Source organism: Tyto alba, unplaced genomic scaffold (genome assembly GCF_018691265.1).
Source record: "Tyto alba isolate M040663 unplaced genomic scaffold, T.alba_DEE_v4.0 Super-Scaffold_28, whole genome shotgun sequence".
Lineage (NCBI taxonomy): Eukaryota > Metazoa > Chordata > Aves > Strigiformes > Tytonidae > Tyto > Tyto alba.
Window position 1 is genome coordinate 6,083,450 of NW_024881302.1, and position 18,320 is coordinate 6,101,769.

Consider the following 18,320-nt stretch of genomic DNA (forward strand, 5'->3'; position numbering starts at 1 on the left):
AAGGAAAGAGCTGTCAAATGTGGATTCTTTATCACTTCTTTCTCCTTCTCTCTCTTCTTGCCATTTTCTTTCAAAAAAATAAATGGGATAGAAAAATTCCCTATCTGACTTAAAGTGATCACTGCTGAAAGTTAGATTTGGGAACATACATGTTAGGGGCATTTCAACAAGCAGTGACTGAACTCATGAGTCTCAAATTTTACACAGACCAGTGCCTTTTTTGCCCCCCTCTGTTGTCTTTCCAAAGATCTAATAGACTCTTGAATAAAGGGTGCAAAATCATTTGTTCTTTCACATCTAGTTCTTCCTCTTTCTTGGATCATTCAGAGATATTTTTCTGATCTGCATTCGTGTTATCATTTGCTCCCATAGGAGTGATTAGATTGTGCCAAAGCACAGAGAGCCGAGTGCTTGAAGCAACTGACTGAGGAAGATGACTTACTACAAGAAAAACGCCCTGGGACATGAATTGCTTTAATTAAAACCTTCAGGCAAAAGTCAGAAGTCTCAAAGTACATCTCATGTAAATAAGATGGCAGTTTCTTACTGCTTTTTAATGTTGTTTGATGTGTATTACAGTCGAGCAAATCTGTTTTGCAGTAGTTACACACCTACCGTATAAATTTGTATTTTTGTATTTTCATATTGCCATTCAGATGTTAAGAAGCCTGTTTATGCACAAGAGTCAGATTCCCAAATGTAGTATTCTGTGAATGAAAGCAACAGTTGGAGGCTAAACACGGTTAAATTGAGTGTTAAAAAGAAGTGATTGTACAGTAACTTTGAACGTGGGAGTCTCTCTTATGCATTGCAGGAGTGAACAGGTTTCTCTGAGACCTCTAGTGATTATATGCATAGGAAAGCTCTACCAGAGAGATCTGTCAGTGTTTAAAAATACATTAAAAAAATTAATCCTAATTCTTGCGACTTTTGCAATGCTACATAGGCTAAAACAGTACAGGTATTCTTTTTTAATATGCAGTGGTAAGTACTGTGTGTTTGTGTCTCTCTATATACACGCATGTAAATATACATATATTTCAGGTGCAGGAATTCTCTAAGTCTCCACTTGCACTGAGATATCAGGCTCTCATTTGAGAGTTTCCACTCAATATCCCACTGACACTGTGGTTCTTTGTCATGCCTCCAGTTCCACTGGAGAGCAAAATACTGCTCCCCATCTCTTTTTCTGCCCACCTAATTTTTCCTGAGGCATTTTGCCTGATACTGAACCTTAGGAATAATGACAAAAATGATTCATTATTACTCACTTAACCTAGACTATATAGGGCTTGACTTCTTCTGTCTGCCTTGGTGAGTTTGATGTGTACTTTCCTTTCAGAGAAGAAAAAGTACATTTTGCACAGAATAGCCATGGGGATCTCTTTATAAAATGTCTGCTTCTGCTTAAGCAGGCTGATGGTAGATTGGAAGCATTTCATTGCTGCTGATGGCAAAGTGATACTTCATACTTTGCTGGAGATTTCTGAACTCCATCAGTCTTTTACTGCTAGCAGTCAGCATGGCTTGGTAGATGAAGATCAAGACTAGAAATAAAATAAATTAAGGCAAAATTTCAACCCTGCCTTTCAGGAATTCTGCTTAGCGGTAGAAGGCTTGCTCACCTTCTGCGATAACATTTTGTCGTTATCAAAATGGCCATGTCTGCCTTCCTTACAGAGTGAGAAACGGGTGCGCGCTTTTTCACTCTTTGGGATAAATTAAGTATAATTTGGATACTTTGCTTTAATGTATAGGTTTAGGCACAGGCCTTCCTGTCAGATGGACACTTTATATCTTCAAATGCTGTTCAACTAAGTGTCATTATTACCACGCAGGCAAACTAAACTTATTTGTCTCCTGTGTATTCTCATAGCCATTAGCATCCCAGATATTTGCTTTGTGAATTTCCTTTATCAAAACCCCTAGGTTATCCTCTGCTGCCCCAAAATCCTTCAATTGCTTTTCTTTGGACATCTGGTGGTATTAATTGTGTGGTGGACCTCAGACAAGAATATTCTGCCCAGTTACATTTCTGGCTACTAGTGTGGCAGCAAGTATTATTAGTAGTTATTGTTGGGTATTGATTTGCATTTTCAAACTGCCTTTCATCGAAGACCATTAACGAGCCACGCGGTGATTAGTTTCTTTTTCAGCAGCTTCAGCAGAGATTGACGTAAGCAAAGTTGCAACAACCAGCTAGATGTCCGACAATAGGAGTCCTGGTATCTTGCCGCGTCCCGCTGGCAGCAGGCCTGCTTGGCTCTTTTGTAGTCTGGGCTGGTGGTGATTTAGGCACAAGTTAGTGGGTGTACATAGTTTTGGTTGTGCCTGCACTGCTTCCTTGTGATGGAAGATCAGGTGTCTTGAGGTTACGAATATTGGTGTAGTGTCTGTCCTGTGTATGTATAAGGTCATCGATTTATGACTCTAACATAGTCTTCCCCTCTTGATGTAGATGGGCTAGGTCACCAGGTCCCAGGTTCTCCAGTCTTGTGAATCTTGTGGCTGATGGAACATGGTGGTGTTCTTGCCTCTGGTGAGAAAGGGGTGTTTGCATAGGAGATTTGCTCAATACCTTGCTGTGCTGTGTAAGCAAAGAATCCTTCTATCAATTCATACAAGAACTAACCCTGCCTTTTTAAAGGTCATTTCTGTCTCAGTCAGCTTTAAAGTTCAAGAGGAAATAAACTGCTTAGAGTTGGCATTTTTCAAGTCAAGTGTCAACTTTCCAAGCCCCCAAGCCACTGAATGCGGAGGAAGGAGAGATTAATAAGTGAGCTGCTTGGTTGATACAGTGGTTGTGCAGAAACATTCCCTTTTCTCTTTCCTTTTTATGGGGCTTTAGAATTAAATGGAACATCGTTGAAATATCTCACTTTCTCCTTTTCACTTTGCAATGCAAAAGTATCCAAAGCTCTTCAGAAGTGCTTCTTTTCTCATTAGTCCACTGACAGCAAGCAGAGTTTGTCAGCTCCAGTGAAGTAGGACACAAGGAACATTTTATGACAATGCCAATACCTAAAAGCTCCTTTAACCACAAAATCTTATTATCCAGTGAGAATAAAATGCACTTTCAGAAAGCAGCTGAAGGGTGAAGTCTCCAAGCAGGTGCTTGCCCTTAACTGCATTGACGCCTCTCCCCATGCAGGAGACAGTGGATCGATAAGGAAATAAACAGGAAGAATGGGCTTTATTAATCAGGTACAATGGAGGCAGCAGGGGAGATGTTAATGGAAGACGGGTGGCAATCGAAGGGCATGCTGAGCACAGACCATCTATTGGCTGCCAGAGTGCCTCTATTGAATGTGGGAGATGCAGGCTGCGGAGGGACCGGTGCTGCTAATCCTGATGTTGGGTATCTCTGGAGGGAGCGAGCTGTGCATCCCATTTATTGTGTTGGGTTTTTAGTTTTGGCCTTGGCAACTTTTCCCTTGTGTGTTTGTTTTGCTGACCCACGTAAGCTCTCATTGAAGGTTTTCAGCCTAAAAATTTCTTCTTTCCTTCGTAAAGGAGTTTGCAAAAATAAACACACCAGCAGCATTATCTTTCTTGCTTTATTTTCATAAAGAAAAGATGTCATGGTATGAACTGTTTTTTAAAATGATAGGTAAATCAGCTTTGCCAAGTATCTCTACGTTTTCCAGTTGTATGTTCTTAGCCTTCTTGTTTTGGCCAGTACAGCTATGAGTTCTTAACAGAGGAATGCTCTGCTTGCGCATCATATTGTGGAAAATGGTGGTGATAGTGTATGTATTAAGGGCTGCATGTCCAAATGGCTTTGAAATAGGAATAATTTTCTGGTTTTCTCTACATGCAGGTGGCCACTTGATGTGAAATCACACATGCAGTTATTTTTTTATGCCCTTTGGGTTTTTATGTAGTTCATGTTTGGTTTCTCTAGATACATATTTAAAACAAGAGCTCTTTGGAAAATTTGGGTCTTTGAAATTTTTCTTTCGTAGTCCTACTTGGTATTGTCACCTGACATTGCTGACAATGAATATTGTATGCCTGTTAACCAGAGACAAGATCATAAGCAGATCTCTTCTTGCATGAGAAGTTGATTCACAGTCCTTTTAATTCCTATTCGCATTCTAACAGAAATACATGAAGACAGGTGCTGTGAAGAGTCCTGGCTTGTGAGGCAGGGCAAGGTGAGGATCAGCCTGATTGTTCTGGTCTGTAACATCTGCTGCTCCAGTCACCTCTTTTTATATCCATTGAACAGACCAGATTATGCACCTCAACTATCTTTATACGTATCAGCGGGATGCCTGTGATCTGCAGCCATTTTTTATCTCCTCTTTGGTGTATGATCCTTTTTCACTGTCCTCTGCAAAGGCTGCACCTTTTGGATAGCAAAGTCATGATCTAGTCGGAGCTGTGTTGTGCGGTGGCCTTTGGCGTGCAACGGTAGTGCTGGGGGAGTTAAGCAGTTTTCTATGGAACTGCCCTAAACACTGAGAAAACCTGAATATAAGTGCGTTCAAATTCAATAGATAGTTTATGGCCTTAATTCTTACATATTAGGAGATTTGGGGCAGTTTTTGAATTCTTTTATTTTTTTTTCATGGAAAGTTTATGGTAACATAGACTGATCAGCTGGACCACTTGCTGCCATAGCCAAGAGCTGGCAAACTGCGCCTGTGAGAATAGAATTTTTTTTTCCACCTACTCATTTATAGTTTGGAAATTGAATGTGACTTATGTATGAAAAGGATTAAGTGATAACATACCTAAGAAAACGCAACAAAAATGTGCACCTGAGTAAAATTTAAGCTAGATGAGATCTGTTGGTGTGCATTAAAAATTAGGAAACCCCTCTTTTTTTTTTTTTTTTTTTTTAACTCTTTTCCCTAGATTTGTAATCAGATCAAAAATCAGTCTAAACCAATGAATCAACGCCAGAAGCTTTGGGAAAGTCTAATAAAGGGGCAGATATGCAGTGATATTTCTCACTTTTTCCTCACTTTGAAGCTTAAGCATTTCTTGAGCTGATGGTGATACCATTTTGTATTTAATAACCCATGATGAATTTTCCTCCGTTAATTTGTTTAGTTCTTCTACTGAAGGAGGCAGTGAACAATTGCTCCTTCTTCACCTCCTGACACTTGTGATTTTACAGACTCACAATTGTTTTCGTTCTTTCAGACAGCTGTAGCAGAATATAGTGCAGCTAAATATCTGATTTTCTGCATCAAATCAGTTCTTCCTAGTTACTGAGTACTAATCAGAGTAATATCTGACAGGGGCATGACAATTTGGGTGGTAGGGATTTATCAGGGCTGGTCTTCATTATTCTCCATTAGACAGAGAGGGGAGAAATGATGCCAGTATGGTCAAGTGAGTATTAAAAGGCAGAATGGGAGCAAGAATGATTGGTGTGTTAGAAATGCATGCCCAAATTACCGTGGGCTGGGAGCTGGGAAGTGAGCAGATGAAGCAGAACTGATCCTGGTGTGACTTGGAGGGTCTGACAGATGCCATTCCTTCCTGGGAATGACACAACACTTGGTATTGCTTTGCATTGCGGGAAGCAGTGTTTGCAAACAGAACTGGTGTCCCACAAAGTAGCAAAATCAACACACAATTACAGAGCTACAGAGAGAACCCCATGAAGCTGAAAAAGAGCTGCACTGCTTCCACTTCGTAGGAAAGAGATGAAGAGTGCCGGATCAACCACTGTGTCCAAAACCGTCTCATAATCAATTCCACAGGACACTGAGGCAGGTTAGCCCGAAGGGAGCTTTCATGCAACCTAAATTAGTGGCTGTTGTGTGACTTCAGTGGTGCTGATGTTTGGCTTGGAAAGGAAGAGGTGAGTTCTGCATCTCTCCAGGTACAGACATGGTCCTCCGTAGGTAGGTGCGATGGTATGTTACAAGCCCTACAGCTGGGACAGTCACTGATTGTGCAAGGACTCCTGCTGCATTTTAATCCAGTGTAAAACTGCTGGGTTAAAAGCACCATGGGAACAATCTGAATGTTTGTGTGATGAATTATGGTGCTGCACTGCTGATGGCAGAAACTCTTCACACCGTACCCGTTAAATCCATGCTGGACTACCGTCCCTTCCCTCCAACATTTCAGTGTTGGCACATGGAGCTGGTCAAAGCGTGATTTGTGATACCATCTGGCTGAAACCAAATTAATTTGAACAGAGCTGTTCTTTCATGAGTGGTACACAAACAAAATGCCTTGGTTGCCATGTCTTTAAATTCATTTCCTTATCACAACTTCACCCCAAAATAAAGCATCTGACCTCTCTACTCATCTAGTGATTTTGAAACCTGAAACTGCTGCATAAAGGCTATTTACATGTCTACCTGACTGGTTTCTGTATAAAGTAATCATTACAAAAAGATTACATAGCATGTAGTATTGTTTTATTAAACATTTAAAAAATAGTGATGCAGAAGAATGGATGTAACTGAGCTATAAATGTAGTTGTTATACAGTTCTCCTTCCACAATGACAGCTTTTTTCCTCTTCCCATATATTGGTTTAAGTGTTCTTTGAGCTAATTTGAAGAACAGAAATTAGAGGAAAGTAGGTCTCTGTGCCCTGCAGGTAAGTCTTAATAGTGTCAGCAGTCCGGTGGAAGATCCAAATAGTGCTGTAGATTTCTGGGTGATAACTGGGGAAACAAACATTCACAGGAAGTTTTAGGAATAAGGTTAGGAGGACTTCATTTGTAAGTCTGATTTGAGCATATCCTTTTCATATGGGAGAGAAATCAGTGCTTGGAAACTGTGTCTGAGAAAGCAGTTTGCCTCAGCTCGGCTCCCTAAATTCACCGGCTGAGCAGAGTGAGGGTGAGCAGTTGGACAGTATTTCTTGGGCTTTCGGAGAGTGGGGCTGCAGAGCCACTGCAGAAGGAATGGCAGATATTCCTGGTGTGGTAGTCTAGCTTGGAAAGATCCCAGTCTCTTTAGTCTCATTATCTGATATCAGATGGCTGGAGACCAGCTCCTCTCTGCTTTGTGGGTCTGTGTTTGCTCATATATATGCCCAAAATGGACGTATATGAGAATGAAAAATATTTTAACTGGGATGAAGCTTACCCTGTACTGGATGTTTTGGGGGCAGTTTCAGCTAACTCTGCTATTTTTCCCCATTCTTGTTCTTAGATACATGTTCTTGCTTTTATGTTTTGCTTGTTTTTTTTTTTTTCTTTTCAATTTTAAAGTAATATTTGCCCTATGTACAAAATAGGTACCTGAAAGGCAACATCAGGTTGCAAAGTGAAGCTTTCAGAGAGTAAGAAATGCCAGAATTAAAGTCACCTGACACCTCCTTAGTCTAGTTTCCTATACCATGCAGGATTCGTGTTTCAGTTGTCAGAGATGGTGGATTATACTGACTGAATGAGCAGCTATTCATGTTTTTCTACAGAAAAAATTAATAATTTATTAGTTACTCCTTATGCTCGCCTTGTTATACCAGATGCAAACCAAGGAGAAAGTATAGCCTTATTTTGGGGATGCTATTCTGGAATATTTAGAACTTGTTCTTTCAAAACTCTTATCATTACCCAAGGCTTTATATGTTATAAGTAGCTGCTATTTATTTCAGCTGTAGTGTCAGTGCCCAGCTCTTGAGCTCAGCACAAAGGACTACCTAATGACTAAGCACCAAGGACTACCAAGTTCATGGTATCAGCTAGGAGCTCTGGCATAGACAAGAATTGGAACCAGGTTTTTTGGGAGACTTTCAGTTGCCTTAGTGTGAGATCATTTTCTTTAAGAAATTTCTGTGCTTCATTAATCTTCCAAATTCTGCAGAAAACAGATACAGTTAGCAGCAAATACTAATTTGTTACTAGAGCATGGTGGAAAAGATCATACATTACCATGTCACGTGGTTTATGCCCAAAGACATGGTGGCACTTGGAAAATTCATGGTTACAGGTCAGGTTATTTGGTCATGGAATTTTTAAGATCTTTGCAGTCTTAATATGCTTCCATAGTTTGGATTTAACGATTATTAGGTCTGTTACAATGCTGTGCTTAATATGGCTTGGATCATGGTAGACTGCTTTGACATAAGTTGAGTCAAAGCAGGTGGGGGGGCGGATATAAGATGAAGTTAAATTGGTTCTTGTGAGAAAGAAAAGCCAAGAACAGCAGTCTGTTGGAGTGCTTGTCATAGATAGCTAAGTGACTTCTCATCCGTTCCTTTACTTATATCTGCGCCAATGTCCCATGGGTAAGTGCTAGGGGGTAGTACTTAATTGTTTGGGTTTATTTGTTGTCAACAAATATCCATTACAAATTCTCTTCTGAGTCCCCAGTAAAAACCTACAAAGGTTTTGACCACGTAACCTGGAGGGGTTTTCACTGACAAAAGCCTGATGCTGAAATGCTGAGCTGTAGCTTTGAATTTTAGTGAGAATTATGGTGGGAGTCCATAACTGAATTGTTCTGCAAGAAAAATTTTAGACAATTGTGTTTCTGTAAATTCATTCAAGTAGTCTTAGGTTCATATATTAAAAAAAAAAATGTGATTGAACAGGAATATACAATACTCATTTCAATACTCATTTCACTGTGGAGTACAGTAATGCACATTGGAAATGAGGTCTCATTGGAAAAGGTCATTTGAAACAGATCTGCAGAAACTTCACGAAGCTGTAATGAGTCATGAGTCTGTGAGGGCTCACTTGTTATATTGCGGTGGAGGGTTTAATGTTTGTTTTTTCTCCTCTAAACACTTTGACCCTCTTTATTTTATTAAGATAAGCTATTATCTAACTGTCAAGAGCCTAGAATTTCAGCAGATTTGTTTGCTGACAAGTTGGTTCAGCACAACCGTTCTCCTACTCACTTCTTTCCCTACTTCAAGCAAATTTTCTTTTTTTCACTCCTCTTTATCAGTCCTTTATCCTTTACAGCTCCTCAGCTCTCATGCTGCCGATTCCCAGATGACTCTTCCGCTCTCATGATAAGTGTTGATTTGAATGTATAGCAGAAATTGGAAATATTCTTAGTCACTTGTGATGTTCATGTCACCAGTTGTCTGTGCTGTGTTGCTGTGTTTCACGCCAGTGCTGGAGAGTTGGGCCTGTGACTTGACAGCTTGCTGGGAGGGAGAGCACTTACTGAATTTAGAGTGTTTACGGGACATTTTTCACAATGCACCTAATACTGGATTGGGTTGAGAAAACGATTCAGTGCCTTCACCTCACTTCCCACTTTTGACCGTGCAACAAATTGAAATTCTTGACATGTATTTGGGAGTGAGTGGGGTTGGCGAGGAGGGCTAGAGATAGAGGCTTAATCTCTATAGTGAGGGAGAAGCAGAAGGAGCCTAGTACAAAAAGAGTGAGAAGTTTTGACTTTCTTCATCATGTTTAGGCATGACCATGAGTTCATCCAGCCCACAAGTGTGATTACAGATTGGTAACTGATGGGGCCAACTGCATTATTCATTATGGTTCAGATTGAAATGAAATCACGGAGGGCAATTTTCTGTCTCACACTTCAAGGTCAGATGAGAGTATTTATTATTCCCTATCTGTTTATCTGTGAATGCAAATTGAATTTAGTGATTCAAATTGATGAAATGTTAGAAATATAAAACTCATCAGAGCCGACACGAAGAGAAATTACTGGGTAGAGCTGGCCAGTGACTTCACCATCCCATGTACGGGCCTCTGCTTTGATTAGTAATTATTTCAGTCTTTGGGTTTTCTCATTCCCGGTTTTGTTTCAGTTGTTGTCATTTTTGTTTTCAAAGAAAAAAGTGTAATAACACTTTGAAGCATTTAGAATTTGAATTAGATGATGTAAATAAAGCCAGCTGCAGTGAGGATGCTTGGATCCTGGCTGGAGGAAAGGTTTTCTATCAAAATTCTTCCTTGGGGTTGTTTTTTTGGGGCTGGCTTGTTTGTTTGTTTTCCTCCCTCCTATGACAGTTCCCTTTCTCCAATATTTTGCTCCCTTGCATTACACTGAATGTTCAAAGCTCATGTGAGATGTGATGGGGAAGGGAGCAGCCATTTGCCATCTTTTGGTGCTGAAGCTCCAGGCATTTCCTTACTGACATATCGCCCACAGGCTGGCCTTCCTCACCAGCCAGTGTGGTTAGGAGAGCAAAAACCAGGACCTGCAAAAGGGACCAAATGAGCATGGCCCTCTTACTGAAACAACTGGAATGGAGACAATCTCTTCCCAACTCACTGTAATGTATTTTGAACAATTTAGTGAACATCTTGGCTCAGTTCTCGGTGTATCTGTCTGTGGTCAGAAGGCATTGCCGTAGTTAGTGTGTCCTGTTCTCTGCAGTGTTGGAAAGACACTTTTAACTTGTACTGGGGGGGATTATTCTTATCTCAGAGTGGGAGTGGAAAATCCTTATCAGTGTATGCTCTTTAAAAATAGGCAGTCCTCCGTAATTGCCAAATGCCATGTACAAAATTATGATACAGAGCTAGATCAAACATGCTGTGCAGGCTATAAGCTGTGTTAATAATCACAGAGGACTTGATTTTAACTCCTGCTTTTTAATTACTTGCATTTTATTAAGAACGTTTAGTATTTTCTTCTCTACTAAGCACTGCAAAGGGAATCAGTTTGCTCACAATGTAAGTGTGTCTGACTTGTTGTTGATTCAGAACAAGAGCCATGAGCATTTGGACATACCAAAAGCCCTTAATAGATTTGTCTACATAAGCTATTATAAATCACTTTGTGTATTTAACTATCAGCTTGATTTCTCATGTAGCCAGTTTTACTGAAGACAGCAGCATTTTCAAGTTAGTAATCATACAACAAATAATGTAGGTTCAGTGATTTTTAAATACTAGTAAAAGTTTTATTAACCAAATAAATGCCGTTAATAGAAGCTTTGGCCTTATGAACACTTCGGGTTTGGAGGCTTAAGAAAAGGACACTTATGCCTGTAGTGTTCTCACCCTTGAAATATTTTACATTCCAGATTTCAGTGATGGTTGTATTTGACAAACTATTAATGTTTCAACTTAAAACCAAAACCAACCACAGAAGTCTCTCCTTTATTAATAAAGGTGTTGCTTTCATCCTCATCCTGATGGTGGATGTGGAAAGTAAGTTTATTAGCGTGACAGTAAATCTCACGTTGAGTGGCTGATTAAATATCTGTTCAGACAGAGCTGCACTGGCCTTTGCATTTTGGCAGTGTTCCTGTTTTTTTTTTCCTTTGTGTTGTGGTCAGCAAAGTGGCATGTGTTGCTTCAAGTGTGTTGATCCCATAATGAAAGGAAGCAGAGGGTGCCTGTTGTGAATTTCTTTTAGTAAATCCTAACTCCTGCCAGTCAATTATGGCTATTGTACTGAGTCTGGGACATAAAATTTCTGTTATTTCTGTTCTGCAATCATTTACTTTGAAGGAACTACATTTCTAAGCCTGATACTTATGTTGCTGGTTAGGGAGTACAATTAAATACTGTCTCAAAGATAAAACATATTGGCAGTGTACCGCTAAAGCTCCAAACATCTGTCTGCTTCTTACCGGTTTCATCTGTCCACATTAGCAAAATAATTTTCTTGATGTTGTTCCCTCATTATAAATTCAGCATGATTCAAGTCTTTTTTGTGTGTAGAGCAGCAACGTGATGTATGAACTGCTTATTTTTGAATGATTTGTGATTTATGGAAGCCTGATGATGGTGAGTTGTATAGAAGGTCTTTGAGAAAATACAAAGTGTGAACCAAGAGAAAGTTTGCAGATGTTTGCTGAAGACTTGGGAGAAATAAATTGCAAGAAGAAAGCTCGTTTTCCTACTGACTCTCTGTAGACTGTTTGGTGTAGTATTTTCTGTAGCAGTATTTCTAGCATGGCTCTCTATAAAGCAGAGTTAAAGCTTTAAATAAAATACAGGCCATGTGATAACTTCCACTAGAGGTGTTAATATTTAGTATCATTGCTCCTTGTAAATGTAGTAAGCAAATAACAGATAACATGGAAACGTTGGCCTCCACAGTTCCCATTTGGGTGCGCCACAGTAGCAGCGCAGTGTTTGAGTGTGGGGATGGATGCTGTTGCTTCAGTATATTCACATTTCTGTATGTGAAGAAGAAACAAAGCAGAGTAAGATGCCAAACAATCTTATTTTAATAAAAGTTAGCACCCAAACCTCTGACTTTTGCGCTGAAATACTTGTAGCACTAAAATAATCTCCTTCCTGATGTTTGCCTAGTTTACTTACCTTAAATTTATTAGTTTAGGCAGCTCCATTCTGCAGCAGTGTTCTCAGAGCTCCCATCTGTCTTTTCAGCAACATTTTCTAATGGATCAATTTTTTTTTCCTTTTTAAGATAAGATGGAAAATTTTCTGTTTTGCCAAGTCCCACCTTTTCTTTCCTGTGTCCTGTCCCCTTTTGTCAGGCTATTTTTGTTGTCATTTTCTCCCTTTTGTTTTTCCTCTCTAATTCCTATCACGGATGATGGTGGTTCCTGTCAAGGCAGGTTAGGTGGAGACTGAGGAGGGGAGAAATCTGTGACAGCCAGAAATTGGAGGTTGGAAGGAACCTTGGGAAGAGGGCACAGACAGGGATGTTGTGCTGCTGTCCACTGGACAATATGAAGACATGCTGGAGTTACCCAGTTGCTCCTTTTGCCTTCATGTTGGCTTATAAAACCTGGGAGAGAAGAAATAGAATGAAAAATGGTATTTTTGTTCAAGTGCTCTGCTTACCAGTTTCCGGTGTGGTTTGTGTCTTTGTGTGTACTGTCTGTAAATGTGTAGATTCACTGAGAAGGCTGTAGGTTGTCAAGCCTCAGGAATGGGTGTGCTTTTCTTCATCCAAATGTCTTGCTACAAAACAATTTCCCTTGTTCCTTTCTGCCTCATTAGCTTGTGTGCTAACCTTTTTACTTTGGACTCTTGTCATGAAGATGTTGATAATGGCAGAGTGTTTCTTTTTTCTGTTATGTATGTGCAATAGCACTGTCATCGTGTTTTCCCTCTGTGCATCTTCAGTGTTCTTCCCATCCACGCTATCTGGTTTTCGGTACTTTCTCTTTGATGTGATCCTCATTTCTGACAGCTGGCCCTGGTATGTGCAAGTGGCTCATCTTTTCCCAAGTTGCAACATGACCCAGACAGTGTTGCTCTTCTAATTGTCTCTGTGTTGCCATGGACCTCTTGTTTTCCTCTCAGGTTGATATACAGGCTAGTTCTCGCATCCTGTTTCATTTCCCTGTTTTCTTTTTAGTACCTCTGAGGTGGTAACTTGGCTACTGAAAGGATAGAATGATTAAAATTATGTTTTATGGATCACTGGGGGGTGGGAAGCTGGTAGCTGCTTTTGTAATTTTTTGAAGGAGATTATTAAAATGTATCTTATAGCTTCAGTATTCACTCTCTGCCATCATTGTTCTCAGTCTTTCAAAGAACTTTCTGGAAAATTAAGTTTTATCATTAAGATTACATTAAAGTGGATTACAGAAGGGAAGAGCAAAATATGAAGAGTCTCAACAGCTCAGAACAGAAAGATGTTGGCATCTCATTCACTGGGATATGGAACAAGGAACATTAATAGGCTGATAAACAGAAATTACTTTTTCTCTTTAAGGCTTGAAAGGTTTACTTTGAACTTGCAAAGATTTTAAAAAATGCCAGATCTCCAAGCTTATGTTGAACGAAGAACTTTGGGCCTCTTTTATTTTATTTTTTTAATGCTCATTTTGAGTAAGCAATTACTTTTGAAAAGCCGTAGGTGTCATCAGTGTGGAAGAAGAGTGCCCATGTCTAACTTTGATAGCATTTGCTGCTTGGCACTGAATTTCAAATCCTGTTTTGTGTCAATAAGGAATATAACTTTCTTTGGGGATTTTTTCTTATAGAGACAGTTTGTGTTGTATTTGGTGCAGTTTCTGGAAGAATTATCAATCTGTCCTAAGAGAGGAAAAAAAGGATCTCAATAATTTGCTTTGGCATGGTGTGGAGAGTTATAAGGAAGTTGAATTTCACGCTTCCTATAACAAGGAAACCTATGGTAACAGAGTCAATCCAGAGAGTTTGAGTATTGTGTCTGTTTTCATAGACATCTCTGGCTTCTAAGTTTTATGTACATTAACATCACATTTGATCTGAGGCTGAAATATAAATAGATGATGGTGTTCTTACCAGACACTATGCAATGGCTGAGGAAATTGTCCATTTTTCTCTCTTTGACTAACTTTTCTCATGTTTTAAAACAGTCATTTTCCAACCTAGTTTGAGAGGTGTGTATGTGGGTGAATGTCTGTGTTCTCCATGAGATGTGAATCTCAAATATTTTTCATTATTTCAAGAAGGAAACCTAGCACATAGCTCATTTTTCTTTGTGATTGTCAGCTCAATCATAATCTGTCAGTCCACTCAGCATTTATAGAAATAGGTCACAATATTGGGAGATTAGGAAAAAAAGATTTCTCCATTGTCCTATCAAAATGTTTTGCAATGTGAGATTCTGGCTGTTTTGTAGTATTTAATCCTATTTTTGCATTTTTTCTTCTGTTCTGATTCTAATCAGGACTAACTTTTTTTGACAGAGCAAGTAATATTTGCAGTAAGATTTCGGTAGTGTGTAATTTGTTATAACACAGTTGATGAAGTTTTTGTACTTATATTCACCATATGCATAAAAAAAGAATACTGTTGAACAAACTCTAATGAATCTTAATGTAGTAGCTGAGGTTACCTGGACTCACCCATCTATTTGGCCCTGTATTGGAGGCTGACCTGCTGCAAACTTGGTAGGCTGGCACATATGCATGGGCATATAGTCTGTTTTAGCACAACCTTAGCAAAGCCTGCCTTAGTACAAGCCCCATGGAAAGGGGGATAAGTGTTTTAAGCCTTTGTTTTGAGAGACATGATATAATGAATCTCCCTGTTACATTTTATAATCAGAGAATCATAGAACAGTTTGGGTTGGAAGGGACCTTCAAGATCACCCAGTCCCACCCCCTGCCCCGGGCAGGGCCCCCTTCCCCCAGCCCAGGGGGCTCCCAGCCCCATCCAACCTGGCCTTGAACCCTTCCAGGGAGGGGGCACCCACAGCTGCTCTGGGCACCCTGGGCCAGCGCCTCACCGCCCGCACAGGGAACAATTTCTTCTTTATATCTAATCTAGATCTCCCCTTTTCCAGTTTAAAACCATTAGCCCTCGTCCTATCCCTACACCCCCTGATAAATAGTCCCTCCCCACCTTTCCTGTACCCACTCTAAGCACTGTGAGGCCGCTATAAGCTCTCCCCAGAGCCTTCTCTTCTCCAGGCTGAACCCCCCCAACTCTCTCAGCCTGGCCTCATGGGGGAGCTGCTCCAGCCCCCCCAGCATCTTTGTGGCCTCCTCTGGACCCGATCAAGCAGGTCCATGTCCTTCTTATGTTGGGGTCCCCAGAGATAAATGCAGTACTGCAGGGGGAGGTGTCTCATGAGAGCAGAGTAGAGGGGGAAAATCACCTCCCTCAACCTGCCGGTTACATTTCTTTTGATGCAGCCCAGGTTATGATTGGCTTTCTGGGCTGCAAACACACATTGCTGGGTCATGTTGAGCTTCTTGTCAACCAATATGCCCAAGTCCTTCTCCGCAGGGCTGCTTTCCATCCACTCCTCGCCCAGCCGGGATTTGTGCTTGGGATTGCCCCGACCCACGTGCAGGACCCTGCACTTGGCCTTGTTAAAATTCATGAGGTTCACACAGGCCCACCTCTCCAGGCCCCTCTGGATGCCATCCCTTCCCTCCAGCGTGTCCCCGCACCACACAGCTCGGTGCCGTCAGTGATCTTGCTGAGGGTGCTCTCCATCCCACTGTCCATGGCGCCGACAAAGATGTTAAACAGCGCCGGCCCCAACACCGACCCCTGAGGAGCGCCCCTCGTCACCGCTCTCCACTTGGGCATCGGCCCGTCGGCCGCAGCTCTTTGGGTGCGACCATCCAGCCAATTCCTTACACACTACCACATCTCTATCCAAGATGTTGCCCAAGTTGTGACCGTCTACTGGAAATTACTGTCAGCCTAAATTGCCCCTGAAGGGGTGCTGAAGGTGTAGGACGCTGTATTGTAAACTGAGCAGCTGAGGTGTGAACACATGTTTGAGTTTGCAAGCTGTACTGCGAAGTGGTAACCTCCAACAAAAGGATGGACTGGAGAGCAGGGGAGGGCAGCTTTATAATTTGGCAACTGTAACTTCTGAATGATGTGGGGTTTGTACACTTCAAATAATCACTTCCTGAGTGACATATATGTGCTTGTGACATTTGACGTCGGTTATACCACTTAATTTTATCCCCTATTTCACAGTACGCCAGGACTCAACCAGCTATTTGTCATCTTTAGATGTTGGCTTCTAGGAAATTTTTGGATATGGATTTATTTTGCAGAATCTGACAAGAGTTGGTTCTCTGCTTTATCCTGTGGAATTCTTGCATTGTTCAAGAAGAAAAAGGCTGGTGTTTCTATTAAATATCCATAGGACTGAATTTGAGATGTCTGTTGAAGTTGGCATGGGGACGGGAGCACCTAGTGCAAGGCTGGTGCCACTTGATGTTCCATCACCATAGATACTACTCTTGGGCACAGGTTCCCTTTTTAACTGATTAGTTAAAAGAGAATCAAGGAGGTAGTGGTGCCCTGGTAATGAAATTATCCATTTTCAAAAGCTGATTTAAAGTCCTCTTCATGAACTTTCCCACCTGACTACAACCATGAAGAGACTATTTCACAGTCCCTGATTATTAAATTGGTCTGTGAATGGTTCCAAATTGAACTGGAGCTTTAAACAGGCTTCTAATTCATCCAGTATTTTAAAATGCTCATTTTTTCTTCAAGGAGGAGGATTTTTGAGGAAGGGGAACAGCTGCTTTGGGGATTTTGTTGAATTCCTACGAATTTCCCAAGAAGTACAATTCAGTGACCTGGCAGTGCAGGATGTACTTGATTTATGCTAAGAGTATTTTAAGGCAGTGTTCTCTTTCAGATCTATCTAAATAGTATCTTAACAATAGCGCTATTTTCTTTAAAAGCATTTTTATTTATTTTCTTTTATTTATAATGATAAAGAATTACCCCTCTGAAGCAGTCATAAATTTTCCAGTGTTGTTTTTAGCATCAGAGAAATAAAGATTTTCTGTTCTTGAGTAATCTAGGGATGTTGGGTTTGGTCTTTCTAGCTTTCTTGAGGGTTTCTGACTTGTGTGCGATACTTTTTTTCATGTCCTGCTCATTTTTTAAATAGTTAAAGTTAGTGCAGTCTTGATTAAACTTATCATACAGAAATTATGAACCGACTCAAAATGACAACAATTATTCCACTCTTATTTTGTTATTGATCAAGTACTTTGCCAGTGTACTTGATCTGTGATGAGCTGCTTGATGTGTGCCTTGGAACAGCTGCCCATTAGTGTCCCAGCAGCAGACTGAGTGTCCGAAGGGCATGCATGAAGAACATCTCCAGGAATACTTGGGTAATTGTTCATCACCACGTCATGCTGCACAGAGAGCTGAGAAGAAGAGGGACCAAGTTATTCTGGCTTAATTGAGAATCATGTCCACATTGCAAAAGAAGTGCTAATCACCTGGCCTCAGAAGACATTTCCAATATAGGTTGCTGGCAAGAGCATTGTGCAGGTGGTGGCTATAATTACTTGCTGAGTATTATCTATCTGTCAAAGCAGATCATATTAAATCTCAGTTTAACTTCTACTTTGTTAGAAAAAGATGAAAAGATACAGTAGAACCCAAGATTGTGCATCATTTGTTGAAAATGAGGCATTTTCTCAAAGGTAAACTAGTTGATTTTTAAATAGATATGCATTTATTTAAAAGCTTTGTATATGTGAGGTTCCAGTAATTGTCTTGTGCTGAACAAGAAGGCTGTCACTGGGATGGTTCTTCTCTCATACCTTTTTCTGAAAACAGCTGATAATGAGGCTGCAGCTACTCCGTTTCCTGTGGTGCAGCAGTAAGATGAACTGGCACCGGCCCCAGTGTCCTGGTATCATGGTGATGCTTCTCCTCTCAAGTTTTTCTGATCTGTCTGACTAAGAGGCAGTGGTCAAGATTTCACAGGTCTGTGTTATCTTTCTTAGTGCCCGAATACTAGAGAAGGCCCGGCAGCAGCTACAGGAGGAAGTACTACGGATTCAGAGCCAGCTCTTGGATGAAAAGAAGAAACGTGAGCAGCACGAAGCGCTGGTCAGACGGCTGCAGAAACGTGTATTGCTACTCACCAAGGTGAGTTACTAGATAATGTTTGGAAAAGCCTGTGTCCTTATTTCTTTCCTCCAGGTGCAGTCCTTGTTATTTCTTCATTGTTCACCTCTGTAACTGATACTACAAAGTTGCT

General features: G+C 40.7%; 1 protein-coding gene across 2 annotated transcripts in view; it reads left to right on the plus strand.

Annotated features, from left to right (window-relative positions):
* The window catches only part of MAD1L1 (mitotic arrest deficient 1 like 1), a 378,475-nt gene that overhangs the window by 99,191 nt on the left and 260,964 nt on the right, over positions 1–18,320 (plus strand). For both annotated transcript variants that reach the window (XM_042798366.1, XM_042798365.1), the window contains exon 11: positions 18,064–18,208. In XM_042798366.1, coding sequence (XP_042654300.1) covers positions 18,064–18,208 — 145 coding nt within the window. The remainder of the gene's footprint in view (positions 1–18,063; positions 18,209–18,320) is intronic.